Here is a 27,626-nt window from a genome sequence, read left to right as displayed (position 1 = left end):
GGTGTAGCAGGTGGGTGGAGGGCGGCAGGCTACAAAATGAGAGAATGAGCTGCGCTGGAGGAGCACATGTGAGAGGCGCACCACAGGAGCCCGACGCGCTGCGATAATTAGCCGCGGATATATTAACGGGAATTACCGGATTATGAGGATTTGAGAAGGAGAAGTCGCCAGAATCCGGTGTCATACAAGGCGAGGGATTAAGTTAGGCGTCTTCACTCCTCCGGTCTGCCGTTATGGGGATAGACCGGCGGCGGAGAGCATCGCTGGCTCTCACCTTGAACTTCCTCGCCTTGTTCCTGGCCGTGTCGGCGCTGACCACCAGCTACTGGTGCGAGGGGACGAGGAAAGTGGTGAAGCCGTTCTGCACCGGCCAGGTCACCACCAGGCAGTCGTTCTGCATCAGGTTCAACAGCTCCAACATCAACGACACGCGGCTGGTGCAGTACATCTGGGAAACAGGGGAGGATAAGTACGTGATGCGGAAGTTTCACACCGGCATCTGGTTCTCCTGCGAGCAGAACATCAACATGACCGGTAAGTTTGGACAGGAACAGACACCGGGCTGGCTTGTGGCACCGGGGCGCAGCAGAGCGCACGGCGAGTGCGCACGGAGAGGTGCGTCAGGGAGAGTCACAGTGGTCCAGTAACCCTGAAGTACAGCCGAGTACTGATTCAGTTGTGTGTGTTTTTTAAACCAAAACATAAATCTAATTTAATTCTGCTTCATCCCACAGTGAATCTAGTGATTAATCTCTGAAATTGTTTTCAATATTATAGAATATTCATCTTCAAAGTTCATAACCCACATTACAAGGTTTCGTCATCCAAACATTATTAGACGCAGAACTTTTAGAACAAGATCTTAGTAAACTCAAGATACAAATGTATGTTCCATAAAATGTGGGACAGTATTTTTTTTTAATTCTTTAAGAAAAGAAAAGGCAAGTTATTATAAATAATTGATTTAATTACCTTAATCATTAATTAATTGGATATCATATAGAGGACACAAAATTTAGTTTGGGGTCCTGAACCCGGCTATCGACACAATATTTTTTGTACATATCATCTGGATAATCGATTAATCACAGTGGCTCAATTTTAAAACCACCATAAAACAATGAAAAATCAAGGTTAAAGCCATATTCCACCTGCTTCAAAGTTGATGTAAAATTTACTGACGTACTGCTGCCTGTGGAAGCTGTTCAGCTGATATATGGGGCAGAAACGCCAGCTGAGGGCTGCAGGGTCCCGCCACTGTGGCCCTAACAGAGGCTGCACAGTGCGTCTTTCTCCAGAGCACCAGAAAAGCAATTGGTGTGTTGACAGCAGAATTTGTTGCCAGTATTCTGCTACAAGCTGCATTTGAGGCAGGAGATTGTGACACTCTGATGGGGAGAGGGAGGCAGAGGTTGTTACTGCACAAACACAGAAAGGAAATCCCTTCACAGATTGGATCAAATGGTGATTATTTTTTATTTCCCATCACAGATTCGTCTTTGTCTCAGAAAGTCTACCTCTGACTCTGTCATAATCAGGGAAACTGATGGCATACAGATGAAGTCTCACTTATCAGCATGTTGCAGCGGTGACTCTTGTCACTGAGTGTCAATTAAATGTCTCATTTATATTCTTTTACAGGTGAAAAATGCAGAAATTTCATTTATGTTGCACCATCAAATGAAAGAGGTAAGAATACATGTTATATATGAACATAAACACACTGTCAGTGACACTGACAAAATTTGATTTCCTATATCTAGTTGATGCACTGCAGTCTCACTGATACAAAAACAAGGGTTTAAGAGTCACGAGAGGCTCAGAAGTGGCACATAGCAAAGAAAAAAAGCCTTGTTTTTTCAGTTCTGTCATCTTGAGACTTGAAGTCCTTCACCTACTCTCAACATTAGGACTGTTTTCAGATGGCTTAAAGTAAGCAGCTTAACCTGAAGTGGACATTTTAAAAAAGGAATTTAAGATCATATGTCACTCTGATGAACACTGGTCCAACACTTTCTGCCTAGCCTGCCCAAGGTCAATTGTTCCTACCCTGAATATGACCCATAAAAATGTAAACACAAATTAATTAGATTCAGGAACAAAAACAAGGGACATGTTTGAGTTAACCCTTAGTGCATACAAGAGCTAAAATGTAAAGGTAGTGAACATACCTTGAACAAAAAAACAACAATTTTTTTCATAATTGCAAACAAACATACAATTAAAGCTATGACACATTCTGGTTAAAATAATTTTGACCAAATTTAAAATGGCAAACAAACAGCATTTTCTGTGTTACAGTCCGGTGTTATGTCAACCCATCTATCTACCCTAACCTCCTTCAGAAATGAACTTTATGGCTCTAAGTAAATGTATCTTATCCCTACATGATAAAAACAATAAAATAATCAATTATTGTTAGTGAAACCACAGAGCTATGTACAAAATAATCACTTCTCTGCTAGGCAATAAGTAAAGCGCTGTTTTACCAAATCAATCACTTCCATGAGGTGTCATCCCACCTAATCAGTTCCCTCAACCCTGTTCCGGTGCTGAACCCTTGTGCATCCCTATTGTGTAGCCTGATAATCACGCTGAAATTCAATTTTCTTTTTCCTGTATTATTCAGTCTTACATTTTGCTCCTGTTACTTGTTTTCTGTTAGGGAGGGGCTGCTGCTTTGACAGTCTGAGCAAACTCGTTTTCAGTTGACATGAAGGCTGCTAAAGCAGTTGCTAGGAGCACTTAAGTGCATTGTTTTCAAGTCCAAGGAATTAATGAACCTATCTGAAGGAATATATTGCCAAAATATGCAACAGTAAATATATTTATTGTCTTTTTAGAGTTACATGAGAATATTCTGTGTTCTGATTAAGGAGGTTGGAGGTGACTAGCTTAGCATAAAATATATAAATGCTAACAGAAATTCGTAAAAAGGCTGCTTGTATAAGGTGAATTATAGATTTTTAAGACTGCCCTCACAATGCTTTAAAAGACTGACTTCATAAGTCACCTGTGCAAGCAGTTTTTTATGACCCTTACATGTTACATTTTATTGTGACCGCAGCAAGTCATGGCTATTACGACAGGGACAAAAGAGGAAGTGAGGTGACATAGTTATGAGGCTGGTTTCCACTGCAGGAATTTAGGACACGAGGTGGTGCCAATCTTTACTGAAACAGCCCTCTAACTGGTCATTTCAGCCCTTCTGTTTCCACTGCGGTGTAGAATCCAACCGTTTTGGCCACGATGTTAACTCTGAGTGCACCCAAGCAACAACAAATTGTAATTACTGTGAATAACTCCAGTTTTTTGAGCATGTCAGGACAATAGAGGTTTGTTGTGTTAACCTATATGATGATTTTTACGTTGATGATAGTGATGTTAAAGGATAGACCAGCTACTGGACAAGGACATCAGGAGGGCAGAAAAATGGTGCCTGTTGTCCTCTTAGAATTCAACCAAGCAACGTTGAGACCTACACAGTCGTTTTTGTTAAGGGTCACTCAGAAGTATCTACCCCTGAGTCGGTGCTTTTTTCTTCTCCAAAATGTCCCTGAAGAAGATACAACAGGGAGGTCCTTGCAGTCAGAACGTACTCAAAGGTTTGGGCCGATTTCAAACAGTCTACAAGTTCCTGCCGTGGAACACAACATTTAGATCCACAAAATCTCCATAGGGAGGAGGTTGGGGTAAATGGATGGGTCAACCAATAATTAATGGCCTATTTTATGCCAAATCCTGATCTTCCCTAAACCTAACAAAGTTACATTTGTGCCTTAACCTAACCAAGCATGGGTGAAAATTTTTTGCGCTAGATTTTTCAATGTGACATTAAATTTCCAAAAAAATATTATTTTAGTTTAGCATGTTATGTTTATTTGCTACAGACCACATACTAAAAACATCTAGAGAGAAGAGATTCACTGTACCAGATTTAGCCAATAACTCAACAAAACAGAGATCATACTATCAACTTTTACCAGAGTGAACTTTATTTTTTAAAATTATTCTTTTCAGCAGAAATTTGCCTCAGAGCTATAATGTCCTTCACATGTGAAACTGGTCTAATGGTAATTAGACCATCAGTTCGAATATGGAAAAAAAGTCCCTTTAATGGAAACAGTGTATCCAAAATCCACAATTTCAGAGACATATCCCTTCATTATTATGAATACACACTGATTATGTCTCACATGCACTGTCTTTGTCAGAAATACTCACTTGTTGATTATTCTCTATTGAAAATAGATCCCAACAAATACACTATTTCCTACTTTTGAGTCTTGTTTGTTAAGAACTGCAGTGTCCAGCTATTTTTTGAAATTACTGAGCCTTTTATAAAAATGAAGGTATATGTATTAAAATACTAGAAGTTGTGGCCTTGGAGCAGTGTCACAGACAGTACTATGCATCTGAGAAACATTGTAGGTTTCAGTGTTTGCATGGGATTTGTTCTCAAAGTGAAATCTATTTTTAAAAAACCCAATCTTCAATTCCTTTAATCCCACCTACATACCTCTGATTGGATCGGTGCTTTATCCAAGTATGAAAACAAATGACAATATTCACCTATGTTAATCACTGAAAAAAATCCAAGATGTGGGCAGCAATTTAAAGATCTGTAACCAGGCAACTCCACATTTGCCTCTCCTCAAAGAAAAATAGATACTGCCTGAACTAAAGAGATATTCAGCTGCGGAAACAACAGCTAGGATGCCAGGGTATTAAGACAAGATGATGTTCTTTCATCACACAATTCCATTTGCTTTACATCCATTTGAGATCATCAGTCTCTTTCGCTGTGGTTTCTTCTGCATGCCACTATACCACTTACCAGTATCATATTATTAAAATATTAGATATATCAAAGCAAAGCAAGGAGGTAACTTATGAAATGCACTTAATTGCAGACAGTTTTAAGGCCTTTAATGTCCTCTAATAATATTTCCTAATCCTTTCCAACGGCCTACTCTAAATTTAATTGGAGGAATCTTTTACTTAAGTGTGGAATTCAATTTAGAGCAGGTGAAAAAAGACTTCTTTTTTTAGCTGAAGGATGTAACTCCATTCATAATTCATATGAGGATATTTTGGGTACAGGCATATTACTTTTATTACACACCTTGTGGTTAATTAACCACACAATAACTGCCTGCCCTTGGGTGATATATGCAATTACACCACAGCTTACAATTACACGTTTTTCAGTCCGCTGGTATTTCATCGTACCACGCGTGCAGATCTGAGCTCTGGATGTTGTGCGCCTGATACTCGATCATATGTCCTTTCTCTGACTGTGAAGGTTAATGATATGGGTGATTATGGGTGACGGGGGTCAGTGGTCCACCTTTCTGCACTCATTCTGCCCCCTCTTTCTCTGTCTTTTCTTGTCCCAGCCTTGCATACCCATATTTTTCCTCCCTTCCCAACCCCCGACCTCGCTTGTCTCTCACCCCTTTCTCACCACCCTTTCATCATTCACTCAACCATGTGCACCCCCATCCCTACAACATGAAGCTGTCTGTTTTTACTTCCTCTTTGCTATTCCTTTGGCATAACCAATTGTTTCCACAGGAGTGCTGTGGCTGTGCATTGTTGCGGAGTGCCTGTACATCCTCCTGCTGGCCACTGGGGGCATCCTCATGTCCGTAGAAGTGTGTCACTTTGGCAATGTCATTGACGGCCTCAAGCTCAATGCCTTCGCTGCCATATTCACTGTGCTCTCAGGTGAGAAGCAACATGATTTGTGCCATGTTTGTTGTCAAGTTGAATACGGTGAAATTCATCAAATAGAAATGCTGAGATTTGATGGTGGCAAAATCTGTTCTGTTTGTTTTTTCTTGTTAAAATTGAAATTAGAATTTTCATCACTGTGCAAGAAAAATTTCTCAGATGCTCTACTGCCACCATCTTTCCAATTTACTACAAAAAAAGGATTAAGTCTTTTTTGGGACAAATTGTGGAATGTGTCTACAAGTCAGAGAACATTACAGGCTGTATAGTGGATTAACACTGATACCTACTTAATCTTTTTCATCAAGTCATTATTGGTTTTTTTTCATTATTGGCACTAATGATTGGAAGAGAGGGAATTGGGTAAACTATCTTCCACCCAGGAAGAGAAAAGTAGTTACACTAACTTGCATGAGTCAGTAGCAGTACACTCTGCTTGTCCTACACATAGACTGTACATAAAAGATGGATATAGCCTCTTGTTTTGAAAACTGAAGGTAACACCTTCCAACCCTACTTTCTTTTAAACAGCCAGTAGAGGGTGACTCTTGTGGTTATAAAATACAGTCAGACCGAACAGAAATGTGGCAAAAAGTAACCTTATTTCTCACTTGGTTTTTTACCTCAGGAAACATTTTCCTAATGAGTTTATGATCTCAATCACTAGTTTCAAGACTTTGTGAACATGACATGATGTTCATTTACTAAATTATTACCTTATTTAGAGGAAAATAGATGACAAAGCACCGTATGTTTTATGGTGGTGCTACTTTGGGACTGACAAGTTACTGCAGTACTATCGTGCATAGTGTCCTCCAGTTGTTAATCAGATCCACAGCTGGCTAGTTGCATCCAGTTTCAAAAGACCAAGCATCAGCCAAATGTCAAGCTTGGCAGTCGACAAGTCAGTGGGTGACATCATGATTGCTACATCCATCTTTGATATACAGTCTATGGTCCTAAATTATAGAAAATTGGTAATTTTACTTGTTAGCTGCCTCCATTTTCTAAGTCTAGGTACCCCCTGGCATGTAGTCATCCTAGCACCCGTATGTTAGCTTCTGACTAATATTATAACACAATGACAAACATATTTTCAGAAATAGCATCTAAGGTGTAACATTTTGAGTGGGCTTTGTTTGTGCAGTATTTGAGAACCTGTTTTGCTAGCAGACATGCTGACAACTTGTGCTATCAACCAAGGACTGTCACTGCCTGTATAGTCATACTAGCCTTTTTAGAAATCTTTTTCAATGGGTCTGCATAATTTGGGTTATCAGGGTAATAGAGATTAAATCTGTGTGCCCCTCTAGAGCAGGGCCGTGCAGAGACCTTTGGAGGGGCAGGTGCTCAAAGTTAAAAGGGGGCACATGGAGCATGAATTTGAAACACCGTACAGAAGCAGTGGTGCAATGGTTAAGTCTCAGGACTACTGATTAGAAAATCAGTGGATCAAACCCTGACCTGTGCTGTAATGTATTTGTGACAAATTGTTATTATTTTGAAGTTGAATTTAGATCACCATTAGACACTGGACTGTTTAACTGTGGCTACTCTTCCTGGAGTCCTTGCTTTTAAATTTTGTACCTTTTGAAGACATATACTGTATAGCCACAGATTTGCTCCATTGTGCTGATTTATAATCTGCCCTTTATTATTCGTAGTGCTAATAATAAAGTAAAAAAAATAATTAAATGATATAGAAATCATGTATTTAAATGTATTTGTGCTTTTATTCAGTTTGACTATCCACTTTGCGGAAGACAGCAAAGTTATAAAAGTTATATATTTTATATTTATGCATATTACATTTAATTTGTCTATATATACAAATGTTATAAACAAGTACTGATATCTTTAAATGAGATGTTGAGAAAATCACAATTCAAATTCTTCTAATTATTATTGTTATTGGTTTATACTGCAATAGTCCAAAATTATGTGAAAATGCATGTACATGCATATAGTTTTAGTGAAATAAACCTATGCCTCATTGCTTCTAGAAACAGGAAGAACACTGCATCTCACTGATAGTAACATAATACATCTCTCTGATGCACTGTTCCCATGACAAAAGAAACATACAGAAACAAAAAGAAGCCTGGCAGACTTTATCCTCTCAGCAGACTGTGTGTGGTTAACTAGCGGCTATAACTGATGAGAGGTGTGTGTAGAGTCAGACACACACACAGGATGCTCACTGCACTTCATCAGTCATCTAGAATACTCCGTGCACAAACGAATACCGCTGCAAAACCTCCTCACCATCAGGACCATTAACTGTTGAAGTCCTCCTTTGGGTCTCTCATTTCTAGACTAGCGGCGCTAGCGCTGAGCCACAGGGCGTCTGGGCACCTCAGAGCAGTGAGGGACGTCTACATAGATCATGTGACCGACCGAGGGTAGATCTGAATTATTATTGTTTTTATTTTTGTTTTATTATTTTGGGCCTCATAGACTTTTACACACACAAATAAAAAACAAAATTAAATAAAATTTAAAAAATAACTTTGACAAAAGGGCACTTTTGGGCATGAAGGGGCAGAGGGGTGGGTGCTTAGTCCCCAGCCAGTGTCTGTCTGGTCATAATAGTTTCATAGTTTCTTGGTGTGTGCTCTTGCAAGATATTGGGTAATATATGGTAGTCAGAACCAAATAAAACTTCCGAAATTTGAACTTCTCCTTTTTGGTAATTACGACTTTGGCCAAATAAGTATCAGATTCAACAATAACCACAAAGAATAAGATATATGTACTGATTTCATTTAATTTCAGTTCAACTTTAAAACAATTGAGTCTTTAGTCTTGCTTCCAATCTGGCATTTGTCCAATCACATATCCAGGCCAGTTGCAGCCTCTCAGCCTCTGAGAAGATTCCAGTCAGTCTGCAGTCTGCCTCCCTCTCTCGGCGGAGGAATTACCAATGACCTTCTCTCTAATCCACTCTGTGAAAATGATCCCAACCAGCACAGTCTGGGCAGTGAATCAGCATTGAAGGATACTTGGCTGCACAGCAGTGACTTGCAGCATTTTACTGAATTGACAGGTCAAATTCCAAAAATGTGTAAAAGAGCTATAGGCTGAAGAACTGTTCCCCCTGTACAAGTTGGGTCCACACTTTAAAGCGTGATGTTTCATGTTTAAAGTTTGCGACATTTGCATTGCACCTATTTTTATTTGAAAGTTCCAATTCTAGTAAGGTGACTTTTTGACTCTAGAAAACCTTGAATTCTTGGAGGCCTGGAGTAAAACTGATGCCTTGATGGATCACACTACACTTGCATGAATGAGATAAAAATGAAAGTTAGTGATAGTATTTGAACCCTTGCGGTTCATTTTGTTCTTTACAGAGTTTGCATTTCTTAAATCTCTACATCAAAGGTGAGTAAAACATATTTAGATCAAAAGTCATAATGGACATGAATAGCAGAAAATGACAGGCTGACAAATTACAGAATTTCCCTTCACGTCTCTATTGGACTTAACTTTAATGTCATATTTGGACATCAGCAAATATTATGTTCCTTGATGCATCCTGCATTATGTGTACAGAGGAATGCCCATGATCAGCCAACAAAACATAGATAAACATATATGTTACATTTCTGACTGAAATCTGGAGCAACTCTTTTTACAGACGTAGATATTCAGACCTTACTGAGCCCCAGGCTGCATATTGATCAGTCTGGCGTTTGAGTTGCATTCTTCTAGTCTGACAAATGCTTTGATTTCTAACTGCAGAGTCAGTTAAGGCTCCTTTGATCTTGTTTGCATGTGAAGTGATGAACAGACTATGTGGTTAAATATCCTTCAAACCTCATTACTATCCTGTGATATTTTTATCTGTCAGCTGCTGAGCAGTAACATGGCAGTGATTTTTCTACCTCTTTGACCTGAAGTAGTAACCCAAAAAAAGGGAATTTCAAGTTATACATACGCTACCATTCAAGTTTGGGGTAACCCAGACAATTTCATGTTTTCCATGAACATTCACGCTTGTATTCATGTGCTAGCATAATTGCACAAGGATTTTCTAATCATCAATAAGCCTTTAAACATAATTAGCAAACAAAATTTATCATTAGAACACAGGAGTAATGGTTGCTTGAAATGGGCCTCTAAACTTCTATCTAGACCAGGGGTGTCAAACTCATTTTGGTCCGAGGGCCGCATACGGCCTAGTTTGATCTCAAGGGGGCCGGACCAGTAAACTTATAGCGTAGTTACCGAGAAGTAACAATAAGTCTAAGTTTTTCAGATGTTTTAGTGCAAAGAAGAACAAGTATAATATAAAAATCTGTATATGTAATGAACTGTCCTTTTAAAAAATATATTATGAACAACCTGAGATTAAAGTAAGTGCAATTTCAACAACACTATGCCTCAGTTTAACATTTATTTGTGTGCGTTGTGCATTACAACTGATCACAGTGACTGTACAATGGCACAACATATTTAGTCACAAGTATTTGGAACTTAAAAGCATAGTCCTGGAATTAAAAAAAAAAAAAAACAAACTCATCAAAATATAGAAATTTTTTGAAGTCCATTTTCCACATCTGGAAAGTAATTCTGAACACCTAAATTAACTCTGTACACCTTTAAATCTTAAGTAGCAGCTATTTTATACAGACAATTAAGAAAATAAAGTTGTCACCTGCTTTGTTAATGTATAAAATGTATACATTAAAAAACTATATACATAACATGGATGGCATGCATTAGAAATAATATTCCACTCAACCAAACACTTTTGTAGTGAATCTGTTGACTAACACTGAATTTCACAGTATTTACTAGAGCAAGTTTTCATTTAACTGCTTTTTTCATTGTGCAAACAATGTTTAAAGCAGCATTTTACAGGATTTATTCCTGCTTTGCTCTTGAAACTTGACATCTTTTAGCCTGCACGGTGCATCAATATCAGGCATCATGTCCTGAGTAGCAGCCAATTTCAGAATGTCAGTTAAGTGCTTATGTGTGAGCTTTGTGCGCAGCTTTGTTTTATTAATGTTCATTACTGAGAAAACTTGCTCGCAAAGATAGGTTGTCCCAAACATGCACAACACTTTTGCAACCAGTGCTGTTAATTTAGGGTAGCCTGGAAGGAGATGCTGATAAAGTGTTTCCAAGTCCACAGAGGCAAATTTGTCCTTCAATTCTACATCACACTGCAAATCAATTATTTCAAGTTGCATGTCGGAGGGCACATCAGAAGCTTTTACTGTGAATGGTGAGCGAAAAACTGTGAATTCTGTCTCGAGTTCGCTAAAGACCTGAAATCGTTTCTCAAACTCCCACAGCAATCCCGTAATCTTGTCTTTGTACTGTCTCATGTCAGCATTGATGCTGGCTGCACATACATCTCTAAGACAGGGGAAATGAGCAGTGTCACCACTTGCAAGCTGCCTCTCCCACAATGTGAGCTTCTACTTGAATGCACATATGCTGTCATAATACTGGGTGACAATTTTTTTGCGCCCTTGTAACATTTTGTTCAGATTATTCAAGTGCTCTGTAATATCAACCATAAATGCAAGGTCCTGCAGCCATTGTGGGCTTTGTAATTCCACAACAGGTTTACCTTTTTTCTCTATAAACTGTCCGATTTCGTCACGAAGATGGAAGAAGCGCTTTAGCACAGCACCTCGGCTTAGCCATCTTACTTCAGTGTGGTATGGCAGGCCATGGGTAATGTTACTGTCACTGAGAAGGCAGTCAAACTGACGATGATTCACACCTCTGGCTCTGATTGAATTAACAGTTCGGACAACCACCTCCATGACGTGATCCATTTTTAACGACTTACAGCACAATGCCTCCTGATGCAAAATACAGTGGAATGTCCAAAAACAACTCCTTCCATTTGCAGCTTGTACTTTGTCTTTAAATTTTGCCACAACACCCGCCTTTTTCCCGATCATTGATGGCACACCATCTGTAGCCAGACTGACAGCGCGGGACCAGTCCACTCCAACCCTGTCCAGCTCACCAACGAGAGCGCAGAAAATGTCCTCGGCTGTTATGGTGTCTAACATAGGCACCAACTAAAGAAACTCCTCTGTGACAGTCAAAGTCTCATCAACTCCACGAATAAATATGGCCAGTTGAGCGACATCCGTAATATCAGTGCTCTCATCAATTGCAACAGAAAATGTCACAAATTACTCCACTTTGCGTTTCAATTGGTTGTCCAAATCCGTCATAGTTCTGAAATCCTGTCTGCCACGGTATTCCTCGTCAGGCTAATGTTGGCAAAAGCTTGTCGCCTCTCAGGACACACGATTTCTGCAGCCTTCAGCATGCAACTTTTAACAAACTCCCCATCAGAGTACAGCTTTGATGCTAATGCTATTTTGCTAGCAATTAGGTAGCTGGCTTTCACTGCAGCATCACTGACCTCACGGCTCCGGGTGAAAACAGACTGCTGTTTCCTCAAACCTGCCAACAATTCATTTATCTTCTGTCTTCTCAGTTCTCCTTGCAAGTTGTTGTATTTTTCGCCATGCCGAGTCCCATAGTGGCGCCGAAGATTAAATTCCTTGAGCACCGAATCTTGCTGCATACACACCAGGCACACAGGTTTCTCATTCACCTCAGTGAACAAATAGGAGTTGGTCCATTTTTCTTGGAAAATCCTACACTCGATGTCCACTTTTCTCCTTTTTGACAAAGACATCTTGCTGATGACTGTGTCAGGGCCAGCAGAAAAGCAGGTAAAATTCCAATAGACAAAATGCTGCTTACAGACCCGGATTCCGTATTGCTGCCATCTGCTGTAAGTTCTGAGTCACAGTGTTGTGTCATGTTGTCTACTCTGAATAAAACAGAGCGCCCCTAGCTGACAATATGGGAACTGCAGTTTTATCAAAAATGTAGTTCATAATTTTTTGGTATTTTTTTCATATTGTAGATTTATTCCACGGGCCGGATTGGACCCCCTGATCTAGACATTCCATTAAAAATCAATCGTTTCCAGCTAGAATAGTCATTTAGCCCATTAACAATGTCTAGACTGTATTTCTGATTAATTTAATGTTATCTTCACTGAAAAAAAATGCTTGACTTTCAAAAATAAGGACATTTCTGCCATTTCAGGCAGATTTTGATCTCTGATGGGATTTAATGTACCTTAATGTGTTCTTTAAAATAAATTACACATTAGTGTCATCATTCTACATTCAACTACCAAGTTTTTTGAGGAATTTGCATGCATGCTTCCTACTTATTAACATATTGAGCAACTTTTTCAAAAAAGACGATGGCTCATTAACAGTCGTATCTGTTTTCATTGAAATGTAGTGCTTGGGGGGGTGGGGGTGGGGGGGTGGGGGTGTGGGGTGAGGTTATTTCTACTCCGTTCTTAGGCACTGTTCAAAAATTGCATTATGAGATTTTTTTGCAAGCTATAAACATAATGTTGATATGTTATCACCTCATAAAGTTGTTATAGCTAATGTGGTAGCATCAGTTGGCTATTCATACTTTTAGCAGACACACACAAACATTACCATTCATTTGGAATTATGTTTCTGGTCACTTAAATGTGAATGTAACATTGACCTTACTGTTATCTTTGTTGCAAGTACGCAGTGACTTCTGAGAAAAGTACCTTAGCTAGCTAGCAATCATTTCATGTGTTAATGAGAGGTTGCACATAATTTAGTGCATCAGTGCTTAAAATTCTCTGTAGGTCTGAAATACATTAGAGTACGGATCTATTTGGGTTTGCTGCAGGAGCAAACTGTGATGTAACAGCTGTAATGTCATTATTCCCAAGAAGGTGAATATAAACATTATGATTAATGCTGCTTTAAACTAAAAGTTTTTCAAAAAGTGAAAAAAAGGTCAAAATTGTTTAGTTTTTAGCAAGTTTTTGATAAGGTGTTAAAATAGAATTTTGATTATTGCAGCTTTAATGCATATGTTTTCAAGAAGGCTAATACAAATCCCTCTTACTTCAGTGATTGGACTTCTGAACAGAAGACCAAATATTTTGGCACTTTAACAGGAACAGGCAACTCAGTCCAAAGAAAAAAAAAAGGATCCTAACTAACTCCCTCTTGCCTCTTCTGCTGTGGTGAACAGTGTCTGGAAATCTTACAAGGTCCTTAACAGCCTTGCACAAATTCCCTTAACAAAAAGAAAAATGACACACACGTAGAGCTGACATCATCTTCAGAATCACGTGTGTTTCACAAGAGGAGACTTTTGACCATTGTTCAGTCAACTTGTTGTGCTGTGCTCATCTTTTCATTTAGTGCTGACAAGAGTTGAACCAAGCATGCCTCCTGTCGCTGTAGCACCCTTAAAATCAAGCTCCACTGAGTTATGCTTTTGTGCACTTGCCCTGGCATTTTGCCTGCTCTAACTTTCAGTCGAATAGCAGCTGAACCTCTCTACCCCGTCTGCATTGTGTTATGTTTTATTTATACATGGCTCAGTGTCTGGAGAAGTGAGCTGTTTGCGTAAACAGAGGAGGTGAACCCTGTAAAGTTCATACTGAGTGTAGTTTTTTTATCCTTCTGAAAAAGGGATCATTTTGATATTTCTTGTATCATCTGTCGCAGTGTGTTGGCTTCTAAATGGCTTACATATACATACATACATGTATATATATATATATATATATGCACACACACACATATATATATATATATATATATACATACATACATATATATATATATATATATATATATATATATATATATATATATACATTAGTGGTGGGACACGATTAAACAAATTAATCTAATTAATTACAGGCTTTGTAATTAATCGCAATTAATTGGAGTTTTGTCAAATAGCAATATTTGACAGAATAAATGAAGTTTTTCAATTCAAATAAAATTGTGGTTGACAGTTGAATCAATGAATAGACATACGTGTTTATAATTATAATTTATTTTTTAAAAAAAAGGAAAATGGGACATATAGAAAAAAGTGATTTTGATGACTTAAAGCCTGAATTTAGTTGTTTATTCCACAGTATGGCACATAAAATCAGCAAAAGTAGTTCAAGGAGCTTCAGAAAGTTGAAAATCCAGAGATTCATTCTGTTTTCATCTTTGCTGGGTCTGATAAATGGTGTAATTTTGATGGTTCTTTTTATAGGAATATCAATTTTTATTTATGTAATTTTTTTATAAACAAAAAGTTTATAATTAAGTTATTAAAAGAGATATTTTTGTTGTTTAGGTTATTCCTCCTCCAAGGAGGCAGAGCCTCAACGGAGTAAAAACTTAAACCACAAAAATGTTTCATTTCTATTTATCTGCATTTTTCATCTGTCTGCTACATTCACAGATTACTGCAAATCTAAGTGCAATTATAGCGATTTTATTCAACATTTTAAGACTTTCTGTAAACTCAAGCACTGTCTAGAAAAGTGGTCTATTATGGGATGGCTACACCGTTAGCCGTTAGCATGACTCATAGCTAACGTTAGCTCTGGTGCTAACAGCAACATGTTTTACATTGAGATGATACCGTCGGCTTGAAGTGACGCAGTGATCAGAAAACTCTTTGTTGTACAATTTGCACACAACCAGGCTTTTATCCACGCTGCTATCGGGAACATTTTTAAAAGAAAAATTTCTGCCCAACAAGCTCAATCTCGTCTTCCTTCACTGTTCACCAGTGCCTGACTTCACTCAGTGCTTCCTGTGCTTCTTCTTCATGGCTACAAACAGATTTTAGGTTCATTATCGCCACCTACTGGGCTGGAGTGTTCATCAGAGTTACCGGTGTGCCAGAAATGAGGGAACTGAGGAGGGTGCAATTAATTGTGTTACTGTTTTTAACGCGTTATTTTCACTGTAATCAATTAATCGAAATAGGGCCATAGTTCAGTAAAGTTGTAAAGATATTCACAGATTCAGACTTCCAGCATCAATAACTCAGATAAATCTTGTCAAAACATAAACAATGCGTCTTTCCCATCATTGTAAGGTAGACAGTGTGCTACAAGCCCAGTTTGATCAAAAGTAGCTGTCTTTCAAATTGCAGGAATAACACTGGTGTCAACAGGAGCCAGTTGAAGGCTGCAGTGACTTTGGTGACACTACAGTATATAAGAGTGAAGCTATTGAATATTTGTGTCTCTGTTCACTAATGCAGCAGTTTTGTAATTTGCAGACGGTCCCTGTTCACTCAATAGACACCAATGTTATTTGCACATTGTTTATGTTTTGATAACCTATATCTAACGAGTTATTGATGCCAGAAGTCTGAATCTGTGAATATCTTTCCAACTTTATTGAACTTGGGGCCATTACCACCCAAGGAGGGATATGTTTAATTTAGAAAAAAAGTATTTAAAAAGTATTTTAAAAAGTATTTAGCCATACTTAAAGCACTTAAAACACAAAATTAAGACTTTTGTATTGTTTTATTATCACAGGTTCTGTCTAAAAATAAGTGGCATCATTTTAAACAGTGAAACCATACTAATAAAATGTAATGAGCAACCAGTGTGCAATACTGGATTCTGCAAAAACAAACAACTGAATGCAGAACACTGGACAAAGAAATTCTCTGCAGACTGTTGTTTTTCATCTAAATTTTATCTTATTACAATTAATGTATTAACTTATCTATGTGTGTATGCATGTATTTATTGATTTATTTAGTGCTGTTAGCATATCAGAGTGCTGAAAGAGTTTTTCTACAGATAGGCAAAGTCCATTTATTGATTACATACAGGCTATTAAATAAATGTTTATTAATAACTAAAAAGCGTTTAAAATAATAATAAACAACTTAGGCATTTATTGAGTCATTAAAATGCTGTAGAGTCTACAGTAGAGTCATCAGCATGATTATAAGCATCCTCTGGTAAATTCACAACCATTTTCTGTAGGAAATCTAGCTGATCACATCATGATGTCCCTTACCATATGGACTTCAGGAGATGATTAGATGATAAACTGTGACCTGCTGGTTGGGTTCTTTCTGTTCTCATGTTTCTTACATGTTGATGCTGCCTTACTTCAGCCAGTCCATGAGCAACAGAAAACACAGCTTGTACCCACTGCCAGGGGTTCGAGTCTTCCCACTCAGGTCTGCAATTTTGAAAATGTTCTTGCTTCTGTGGACGTGGTGGAGTTTCGCTTGTAGATATTTTTAAATGCGCGGGAACAAGCCTAAATTGCATTTTGTTGTTTAGATTGTTTTTTTGTCACAGTTCAAAGGTTAACCTAAAATTCACTGTTTTTTTTTATTTTTTTTGCAAAACTCTCATTAAGGTATGAGCACAGGAATAAAACAGATTTTTAAAGTAGGAAGAAGATCATACTTCCATTACAAATCACCTTTTCATTATTTTATTGTTTATTAGTTTTTGTTTACCTTGCTCCCCCCCAGTGGCAATTGAAGGGCTCTACAGTGTTTACAACCACTAAACCACATTGTGTCTATAGTACAGCTGAACTGTGTCAGGAGTGTCACCTCTCTGATGCTGCTTGTCCTTGTCAAGTGTTTTGGCACTAAAAAAAATTAACTTGAATTGACATTTATTGACTTCCTATGGAATAATCTGACCTTGTGTGAGGAGAACACGCATCATTTCCACATGAGAAAACGTGCCGAGACTCAGATCTGTGATTTGTTCCACTCACACTGACACAAAGCTGCCTCTGATCTGCATAGCATTAGGATAATGCTGCACTGGGAAATCTTTAGGAATAAACATGAGCACTGATAGGATGAGATGGGAATTTAGGTGTTTGCCTCTGCATCTGGTGCACTCTTGTTCAGTCCAGGGATTTGGGGAGGCTTATGTGGTAATCGGATTGTAAGGCTACAAATGCTGGTTTTTACTCCTGCTCTATTTTTTGGGTGATGAGAAGTCCAGCATGCACAGAGCCAGAGCCTGAGCTTCAATTGACAAAATCTAGTACATATGTGAGAAAAAAACACAGGCACACAGAGGGGAAAAAATAAATGAAAGGAAGTGCAGAAAAACCAGACGGGAAGAGGCAGAAAGGGAGAAGAGGCAGGCAGAAGTGTACTTGGAAGAAGGACAAGGAGCAGCAGTGATTGGAGGAGTGGAAAATGCAGCACTTTAAACACAGCTGTCTAAAATTACTGTCGTCCTTTTTGTCCCCAGTGCACGGTGGACACTCTGTTGCTCAAACCTCCCACAGATAGCAGTTGTGCAATTATAGTTTCAATTTCATGGCAGGCCTTTTAAACATTGACTGTCTCCACGTGTTTAAGAGGGTGTGTGCACACCGATCAGCTACAACATTAAAACACCTGCTTAATACTGTGTGCGTCTCCTTTGTGCTGCACAAGCGCAGGAGCTCTGGGGGTGTCCTGTTGTGTCTGGCAGGGGGATGTTGTCAGTCAATCTTTGGGGTCCTGTGGATTGCAAGGTCGGTCCTTGTGGACCAGACTTCTTCCAGTGGATCCATGGATGTTGGATCAGATTGGGCTGTAGGGAGTTTGGAGGTCATTCCTGTGCAGTTTTTGCAGTGTGGTGGGGGGCATTGTCCAGCCAAGGGAGGCTGCTGCCTTCTGAGAGTTGTGTTTCCATTGGAGGGTGGGCCTTGTCTGCAGCAATGTATAGGTGCGTCATAAATGTTAGGATCCAAGGTTTCCCAGGAGAACATTGCTTTGAGAAATGACAAGATCAATGTTATTTTGTGGTGGCTAAAAAAGGCCAAGGTCTGGATGTCACATGCAGGCAACCCTCTGCTCCACTTGCTTCTGTAACTTTAAACCATCTCCTATTGAGTATCATCAGTCTTGCTGAACTGAGCATGTTTCATGGGTTTGGCTTTTCCATAATATAAGACAAATTAGCATCCTGTTGAAAAATGACACTAAGATAATTAAAAAAGCATTGTGATTTTTACAAAACTAAAAGGAAAATGTACACTTCCAATGGAAAAACTACAAACATAGCAGTATTGCCACTTATGTCATTCGTCCATTTTCCATTCCAGAAAATTGCCAGACCTTCGGCATGTTCCAACCACAGGAACTGCACTTGCAGAACTTCATTGATTAAGTTTTTAAAATAATGATGTTCTTTATGTAGCTACATGTACTCTAAACAAGGCATGTCGCTTTAGCATTGCTCTCTTAGCCTAACTTTCCTTTGTTTATTTACTCATAAATTACTATGATACTACATCAGAAATACACTACCATTCAAAAGTTTGGGGTCACTCAGGCAATTTCACGTTTTCCATGAAAACACACACTTTTATTCATGTGCTAACATAATTGCACAAGGGTTTTCTCATCATCAATTAGCCTTTCAACATGATTAGCTAACAATAAATAAAAATCAGCCGTTTCCACCTAGAATAGTCATTTACCACATTAGCGATAACTAAACCATATTTCTGATTAATGTTACCTTCATTGAAAAAATGGTTTTTCATTCAAAGATAAGGACATTTCTAAGTGACCACAAACTTTTGAACAGTAGTTCAACCCCTTGATGCCTAAATTTATTTACAGTTAAAATTTTAAAAAATGATTGTGTTTTTGCTTTCCAGCTGATGCTAAATTAAGTGGAGATTGTTCATTTGTCTATTACACATAGAACAGATATATAACAATAATAATAACAGATATGTTTTAATTTAGGTCCCACTCTGACTGGTCCTACAAGAAACCAGTGCTCACAAAAGATTCCGAGGTACATATTTAATATACACAAACCGGCACTGGGGGAATGCCTATGCTGTCTCGGCTGCAGTCTGAATGAAAGTGGTATGATACAAACTTGCGACGATCGACGTCAAGGGGATATATCTGTAAATCACAGGAACACAAAGCTTATACCATCCATAGCAACATTATCAAAAGCAGATGGTTTCAGCAAACAGTACATTTTGCCTGCCTTAATTCTCTCTTTGACTCTTTTTGTCATCAACAAACATATTCAGATTGCATGTGATTACCATATTTATGCCTCCACCAGTTGATCCTATTTGCAAGTCCCAAGCAGATGCCTGTGATTCCTGCATAAGTAAATAACTCCTCTAGCCTGCTGTGCACTGAAATTTATTGCCAGATTTATGCCTACTAATTTTATAAGAAGGTAATGAACAAAGACAGAAAAAAGAAAATCTGTGCTTTGTCTTCATAGCTGTCCAAAGATTTCATAGCTGCTTTGTTTATATGGATGTGTGATCATGGCTGGGTGATGTAATCAGGCTTCAAACAAACAATAGCAGCACTAGCAGATATGACTCACAAACCTCACAAGGAGTGGCATAATGAAGGTGACTCACAATTACCTCACCAGTGAAAGTCACCATCAAACCTTACATTCAAAATGTATGATATTAACAATATAAAAGTATTATCAGCAAATTTAGTATAAATACTCCACCTCCATGTGGCAGTATTATTACATTATTAGGCCATTAAAACTGATGTTTCATTGTACAACTACAATATACAGTTTATCCAGTGGTTCCCAGCGTAGGGTTGGCCCCCCGACAAAGGATCACAAGATAAATCTAAAGGATTGTCAGATGTTTGAAAGAAACCAAGGTGTACATTCATACATGTATAAACATTTTTGGGCTGTTCTTTAACCGTTTGAATCCCAAACCCAGCTGATGGGTTTGTTATATAAAAACTATTTTAAAAATGACAGCATTTGTCAGAGCTAGAAACTGTAAAAACATGAGTAATCAATGAATTTTCAACTTACTGACAGTCCTTGAATGTATTATGTGTGACATAAGGTTCTGTAAGGAAAAACAAACAATCTAAGCTTAAAATTGGGATATTTCAGCAAAATGAGTTCCTTCACCATATTTTATTTAGTCATTTCAATAAAATATGAATCACAAGACAAAGATTCTGTGACTTTTCAGGTGAACTGTAGATTTTGTTGTTTACAAAGAGAGTAAAGGAGACAAGACAAACTAAGAGGAAAATAACATACATTAATCAATAAAATAAATGTAGCATAACTCAGAAATGGTGTACAGAGGAGGAAATTGTCAGCGTGATGCCTTTAACATGATGAAGTATGTTTCCAGAGAGGTGCAAAAAATTAAATATGCAATATGCTTAGTCAAATAGCTTATCTATGTTATGTGAAGTGAGTCTCCATTTTATTTCCAGTATCCAGTATAAGACCTGTGAAAAATGCATTACAGATCGATTACAGTTATTTTTATTGTTGTTGTTGCTGTTTTGTATGATACATAATCAAAAAAACAACTTCATTTTTTAAATGTTCAGTGGCAGTATAACTCTTATGTTGCACAAAAGACATTTTTGAGTTCTCTCTCTTCTAGTCATGGTTGTCCTGTTTCCCTAAAGGTGGAGGACTTTGCATTGAAAAATGAGCGCAAAGTGAGTAAGGAAAAAAAAGGCCCAAAACTGCTTAGGGTTAATATTTTAATTTCAATTATTTAATTGAAATCATCCTTGATTGTTTGTCTTTATGTGTAGCCCTGTGATAGACTGGCGACCTGTCCAGAGTGTGCCCTGCCTTCGTCCTAAGCCAGCTGGGATAGACTCCAGCCCCCCATGAACCTTGTGAGAATTAAGCGGTGCAGCCTATAAATAATGGATGGATGAATCTGAGAAATGTACAGGCAAAATCTTTTTTTGGTGGAACTGCTAACAACTCTGAGACATCTTAAATGTGGCCAAAGGCTCAAAATTTGCTTAAAATACAGTGTTTGAGTGAATACAATGATAGGTTTCTTTTTGTGTTTCATTTGCGTTTTAAAGGACACTAGCAAGACTTGTGAGTTGAATGCAGTGAGGTAGCACAGTGGTTCTTCAGCTTCACGCATTTACAGTCTATGGCTTCACATTATGCAACACTGCCACCAAGTGGTGTTTGTCCAGAACTGCACCAGGCATTTTCAGAGGAGGTTGTTTATTGTGGTAACTATTGTTCTCTCTCTGTCTCTCTCTCTCTCTCTCTCTCTCTCTCTCTCTCTCTTTCTCTCTCTCTCTCGCTCTGTGTGTGTGTGTGTGTGTGTGTGTGTGTGTGTGTGTGTGTGTGTGTGTGTGTGTGTGTGTGTGTGTGTGTGTGTGTGTGTGTGTGTGTGCGCGCGCGCTTGTGTCAGGTCTTCTCGGTATGGTGGCCCACATGATGTTCACCACAGCCTTCCAGCTCACTGTCAGTCTGGGCCCAGAGGACTGGAAACCTCAAACATGGGACTACAGCTGGTCATACATGTGAGTGAGATTCTCTTCTGAGCAATTTATTTCTGTCTTCTTGACTTTTTTTATATACTTTAGCTGCATTTACACAGACTGCATTGACAGAATTTTAACCTCCAAAAGAGGTTTCAGCCAATGCCAAAGTAAAGTGAATGCGAAAGTAAGAATTCAGAATAACTTTTTCAAACCAATTTTGTAATTAGAAGTTTAACTCCCTGACTTCTGTAAAATAGGGTAAGACAGATGCTTTTGCTCTTTCTTACACTGGTGTTTAATCACCCTGGCCCATTCTGTGCCAGGAAAACCCCAGATTTCCCTGTGCATTGATGACAAGTAGCGATATAGCAGCATAAATTCAAGACCATCAATAGAAGTAAAAACAAATAAATAAATCTGATCTACTAATCAATTAGAAAAAAAAATTTCAGCTTTCATTATATTTTTTCATGCATAGAGTTGAGTGATATCAATGATGCTTAACATTTTCTTGTCAGGTAAAGAAATAAAAATGCACAGAACAGTAGACTGAAAATTGATTGTTGCCATCAACATACAGTGTTTGAATCTAACATTAAAAGACAGGTATGAAATAAAAGGAGTGATTGTTAATTGTCATTTAATGCTCTTAAGAAATGACAGCTTTGCATTGGCAGCCCCAGTTTCAGTGTGCACATGTAGGATAATGTCTGACTTACAGGTGGAACTTGTTGCCCAGATGTTTCCTTTTCATGGAGTGCTCACACATAAAAGCGCAGTGGGTGTCCAGCTTTAATTTAAGTCAATATTTTGACTGAAATATCTGTTGAGATTAAAACTGGAAGTATTCCATTTTGTAGAGAACTGGATGGTAAAATTACAGTGGTTCTACTGCAAGATGCAAACAATAAAGTTGCTTATCAAGTAGCAAGAAGCAAAGAGCTGAATTGAAACATGCCTTAAAAATGGATCAGTGTTTTAATGTTAGGTTATTTTTAATAAATTTTATTTGATTTAAGCATATCTATTGCATGGACTTCCTCTAATCCCACTGGCCAGGCCTTCATCCTGCAACAAGACACTGACCCCAAAACACACTTCACATCAATTAAAACCTCAAGGACAGAAACTGGAAGGTCTCAAACTGGCTGAGTCTCTCACCAGATTTCAACCCAGCTGAGCTTTTCGCCTGCTGGAAAGCAGACTGAACACAGCCCTTATATAAAACATCAACTGGGGGCAGCTGCTTTGAAGGCTGGAAAAGGTCGTAGACTCACTGCCTTCACTGGATCAAAGGGCCAAGCAACCAAATATAAGGCTTGATTACTTTTATTTCATCTGATAACTTGGCTTCACAAGCCTGCAAAATGGGACTCAACATTAACATGGCAGTTTGTAGAAAGTAAGAAAAGTATGTGCATGTAAATGATGTAAATAATAGTTCTACTTTGGTCTCATTGTCATGATTTGATCTCACATTCAAATAGCCAAAATAATCCCAAATAACTCAAACAGTTCAACATCAGTTAAAAACATGAATAATAAAAGTATTTAACCATATTTACTGCATCACACCCAAGAACACTGCGCTAAAAAAGCTTTCACTCTTCACTAATGACGTCACTTCACTTCTTCCAGATGTTGAAATTTGGCTGCAGAGAGATGTTCCCATTTTCTACACTAAACTTAAAATAAAAAGTTTTTTTATGAGAACTGTGTTGCTTAAAAGTCATACGCTCCTTATTGTCTAAAAAGGTGTAGGTGGACCTCGTCTAAACTCTGACAAACAGTCTTAGAACAAAAGTGCATGCACCTTTTATGCTGTATTTATTTTCACCAATTAAAATTTTTAAAAGAAAAACTCATCAAAACAGGCATGTACTTATTTTTTAGGTTTTGTTTGCCGTCTGATAAATTATCACTACAGCCATTGTTTCCCTGTCACACAATTATTATTGCTTGATCATGACACAAAAGGCTGTGACAGCTTTGTATTCAGACATGAAGTAATTTTTATGTCAAGATATTGTACTAATAGAACAATTTGTCTTCCTCTCTGGCCTTTTTACATAGGGTTCTAGGGTTAAGGGTTCTTCTTAGAAACTTCTTAGAGAAGTCTCTTAGAAGTTGTGTCCATAGTCGTCATTCACGTCATGCAGTAGTCTTTACCAGAGCTTCTTCAGGCTATTCTTTACCAACACGGTTTCAATCACGTTTGCTTTGAAGGCTCAATGTATGACACCTTGACCTGAGGAAGCATGCATCTTTTTAAATACACTTTAGTTATAAATAGTTTTAATAATTTACTAGTTTATGTTTTCAGTGTATTTGGAGGGAGGTTTATTACCTGCTTTAGAAGATCCAGAAGATATAGGATACATTTTATTTTTTTATGATAAGTTGATATATCCAAAAGAATAATGTTGTAGGCTCAGACTGTCTGTGTCTCCTTACTTTAGTTTGGCATGGAGCTCCTTTACGGCCTGCATGGCCTCCTCAGTCACCACCATCAACCGCTACACTAAAACCATCCTGGAGTTCAAGCACAAGCGCAGGAACATTGAGAAGAACCTGAAGATCAAGCAGAAGCTGTTGGAGCTGGACTCTCCGGAGCAGGTGTGGGATATGTACATTAGCTCGGTGCCGAGTACTGCCGAGGAGCTGCTGGACCTTTCGTCCAACGGCCGCAAACTCTCTAACACCTCCATCTTCTTGGACCTCAACGACCTTCCTGACCCACAGGGAGAGGAGTACTGCTAGACTAGCAGGGTGTAGCATTTTTAACATCACTATGTTATTGTCATGTGTAGTGTAATACAACAGTGTAAATACTGTAAACAAAATGAGACCATGGTTGAGACCTGGTGATACAATGTGGCTAGCATATTAGCCAAAAGCAGACACAGAGCAACATTACCATTCATTTAGAGTCATATTTGTGGCCGCCTGATTAATCCAAGTCATGTACTTTACTTTTACCTCTCTTTTGGTCTTCACCAACTCATGAGAAGTATAACTGGGTCTTTAGCTTATTAAATATTCAACTGTGCTCACCAGCAAGTTGGTAATGGTTGATGAAAGACCTGTAAAACCAAAAAAATCCACTGAAAGAGGCTGGGAAGATCTATCGCGCTAAGAAGACCTTCAGAGTCGGTAATAAATTCTCTGACACTACAGTTGTTACAAATTCTTATTTGACTATTGTTATCATAACAACACTGAGCAATGTCTCCTGTTTTGGCTTACTCATCTTTTGCAAAAATCAAGGCAGTATCTACCATTCTGTCTATCATGGCCCAGTTTGGGGGATAAAGAAACGTCAGCAGCCTGAAATCTCAGCTTTAAGATGTAGTTTTTGATAAATCAAATAAAATTAGGGGTATAAAATATGCTTCATAATCCACACTGTTTTAGGACAGTGGCCTCTAACCTTTTTGAACCATTTTTGAATCAAATGGCCTAGTTGGTGTACAATGACTAAAATAAAGATTTTTAAAGATTAGACTATAAGACAAACATTAGGATATTGTAAAACACGTGATTTCTTCCAAATAATCTCTCTATGTATTTTAAACATGCAATAATTCAGGGTTATATTTATCCAGGCAAGCTAAATTACTAGAAGTTCGCTAGTTAGCAACTCGTTGGCCAGCTAGGTTACTGTTGTTCTGGGCTGATAGAAAGTGGTAAGAAGGATGTAACACAAACAACAAAAAATTCAAGGACATTATGACAAAAATGCCCTTTTTATAGAAACAAAGTTATTGTCTGGCTCTTAAGTCATTGCTTGCTAAAAAATGCTATGTGGCATTAGCTACTTGGCAAAGAACTGGGAGATACATTTTTGTTTATTTGTTTTGTTCTTTTTTATTCAACCATTTTATAGTAACAGTACAATGCTAAGCTTACTGCTAAGACATTATTGAAACTAAACCAAGCAAAAGATAATAATTTTGTCACCGCAATATTTCTTAAATAATGGCTAGAGCAATTTACAGTTAGCCTACTTTCTTCTCTTGTCGCTGTTGGTTAGCAGTCCAACAAATTTCCTGCCAAAGCTAATGTAATTTCCTGCCAGACAGATGTAAATTGCAGCAGGTGACTGTTTGCAGTCTGCTCAGCAGTGGTCTCAGTTGTTTACAGTAACTATACTAATTTCTCAGAATTGGTTAAGTTTACATAAAAATTAGTATTTCACTTTTGAGCGCTGGTTTTGATAATATTAAGGATATGGCATATACATGATTCTACAGTATCCAGGTTTCTTATCATCTGCATCCAGTTGTGTCTTCATTTCTCACCATCTCAGCCATTATGTGTTCTGTTACAACCAATACATTTCAGAAGCTAGGATAAGGTTTTATCACTATTTTCTGAAACCAGGATTAGATGTGTTCATGTACAAAATGTAAACAGGATACTTCTGGCTACCATGATGCTAAAATGCTTCGTGTAGCACATTTAAGGTCTACTTTCAAACCACATAACATGTTGCTGAGTCCACCATATTGGTTCTACAGTTGTATTGCTAGGTTATAAACAATACTGCTAAGAAGGCTCACTGTCTGAATCCTGTAATTTAAAGAGAGAGTCAACCTAAGGAAAAAAATAAAAGCCAAGTTGCTGTAGATACACATTGCTGGACAGCCCAGTGATGAGGCCAACTACTGATTGGAATATGGTCCAGGCACTGTACTTTGGAGAGATGCTACCATCCTACCCAACATATAAACCAAACAGAGTTAAGCTGTTCAAAACACACTCTGTCAAGCGTTATTCCCTGTAGTACCACATAATTCAGCGTTTGTGAAGAAGCAGAGTGAAGATCAAGGGACTGTAGCAACACAGGGTGGACCTGAGGATTTTGCTCCTTTACCCACAGAGGAGCCACAAATGGCAAGTATGAAGGACAGCAGTTCCATGGTTGGAGGATGCCTATAGGCCACACTGAGTGCCTTTATTTCCAGCAGCATGCCTCCGATTGCACAGCATGTTCTGTACTCATGATATCTTAACAAGGGCAACGCTGTTTCTCCAACTAATACCTGCTTTAGGGAAAATATGTAGCTGTCTGTGCAAACTGCCAAACTCACCAGAGGAGCACACCTCTCTCGATGCTCTCTGTATTAGTATTTACTTGATAATGGGGTACTTTACTTGTATTTATAGAAAGACACAGACTTGTTGTTATTTACAGTAATTTTAAGTGCATTTGAAAATATATATTTGTGTATTTTATTTTTTTGTTCAATTCTTAGTGAAATGTAATGTCAAAGACTTTCCAATATATTCTGCTTGAGTTTAAATTCTATTACATCACCCTGGGTTGCACTATATGCCGAAGCATGGATTGCTGTGTCTTTACGTGTTTGTCAAGACTTATTTACAGTGGCACTTTTTGTGTAGTGTTCCTTAGTTATTTTTTGTGAGTATTTATTTGCAACCTAGTATGTTAATATGAATAAAACTATTTCTATGAGAAATTTTAATTTAAAGCTAAATGAGGAGCATATATCATAATAAAGAACTTGTTTTTATCCTGTTTTCTGATAGTTTTCCTCAAAAGTTCCTTTTGTTGTCCACATGGTGGCAGTGTTGCCTTAACATGACATTGACAATGATAGCCAACAACAATTTAATTTGTGAATCATTTTTTTTCAACTCATACACATGCACACATACAGGGAAGTGTTTTATTTTCTCATTATCTTGAACTCAGTCACCCTTACAATCCAACAGAATAAGCAAAATGA

General features: G+C 38.1%; 1 protein-coding gene across 1 annotated transcript; it reads left to right on the top strand.

Moving 5' to 3' along the window:
- gsg1l2b (gsg1-like 2b) lies at nt 1-27,410 on the top strand. Its single transcript, XM_023272850.3, has 5 exons — nt 1-534; nt 1,642-1,689; nt 5,578-5,730; nt 21,801-21,912; nt 24,333-27,410. Exons 1-5 carry the CDS (start codon nt 234-236, stop codon nt 24,631-24,633), a joined length of 915 nt encoding a protein of 304 aa, XP_023128618.1. The 5' UTR covers nt 1-233; the 3' UTR covers nt 24,634-27,410.
- The last annotated feature ends 216 nt before the right edge of the window (nt 27,411-27,626 follow it).

The sequence above is a fragment of the Amphiprion ocellaris genome, chromosome 18 (genome assembly GCF_022539595.1).
Source record: "Amphiprion ocellaris isolate individual 3 ecotype Okinawa chromosome 18, ASM2253959v1, whole genome shotgun sequence".
NCBI lineage: Eukaryota > Metazoa > Chordata > Actinopteri > Pomacentridae > Amphiprion > Amphiprion ocellaris.
This window is presented reverse-complemented; position numbering and strand designations above follow the sequence as displayed.

What these genes read in the sequence shown, in the direction of transcription:
- gsg1l2b (XM_023272850.3), top strand. Translation starts at nt 234, where the DNA reads ATGGGGATAGACCGGCGGCGGAGAGCATCGCTGGCTCTCACCTTGAAC. An exon ending in GCAGAACATCAACATGACCG is followed by an intron (nt 535 to 1,641) that starts GTAAGTTTGGAC and finishes ATTCTTTTACAG; the next exon opens with GTGAAAAATGCAGAAATTTC. An exon ending in CATATTCACTGTGCTCTCAG is followed by an intron (nt 5,731 to 21,800) that starts GTGAGAAGCAAC and finishes CGCTTGTGTCAG; the next exon opens with GTCTTCTCGGTATGGTGGCC.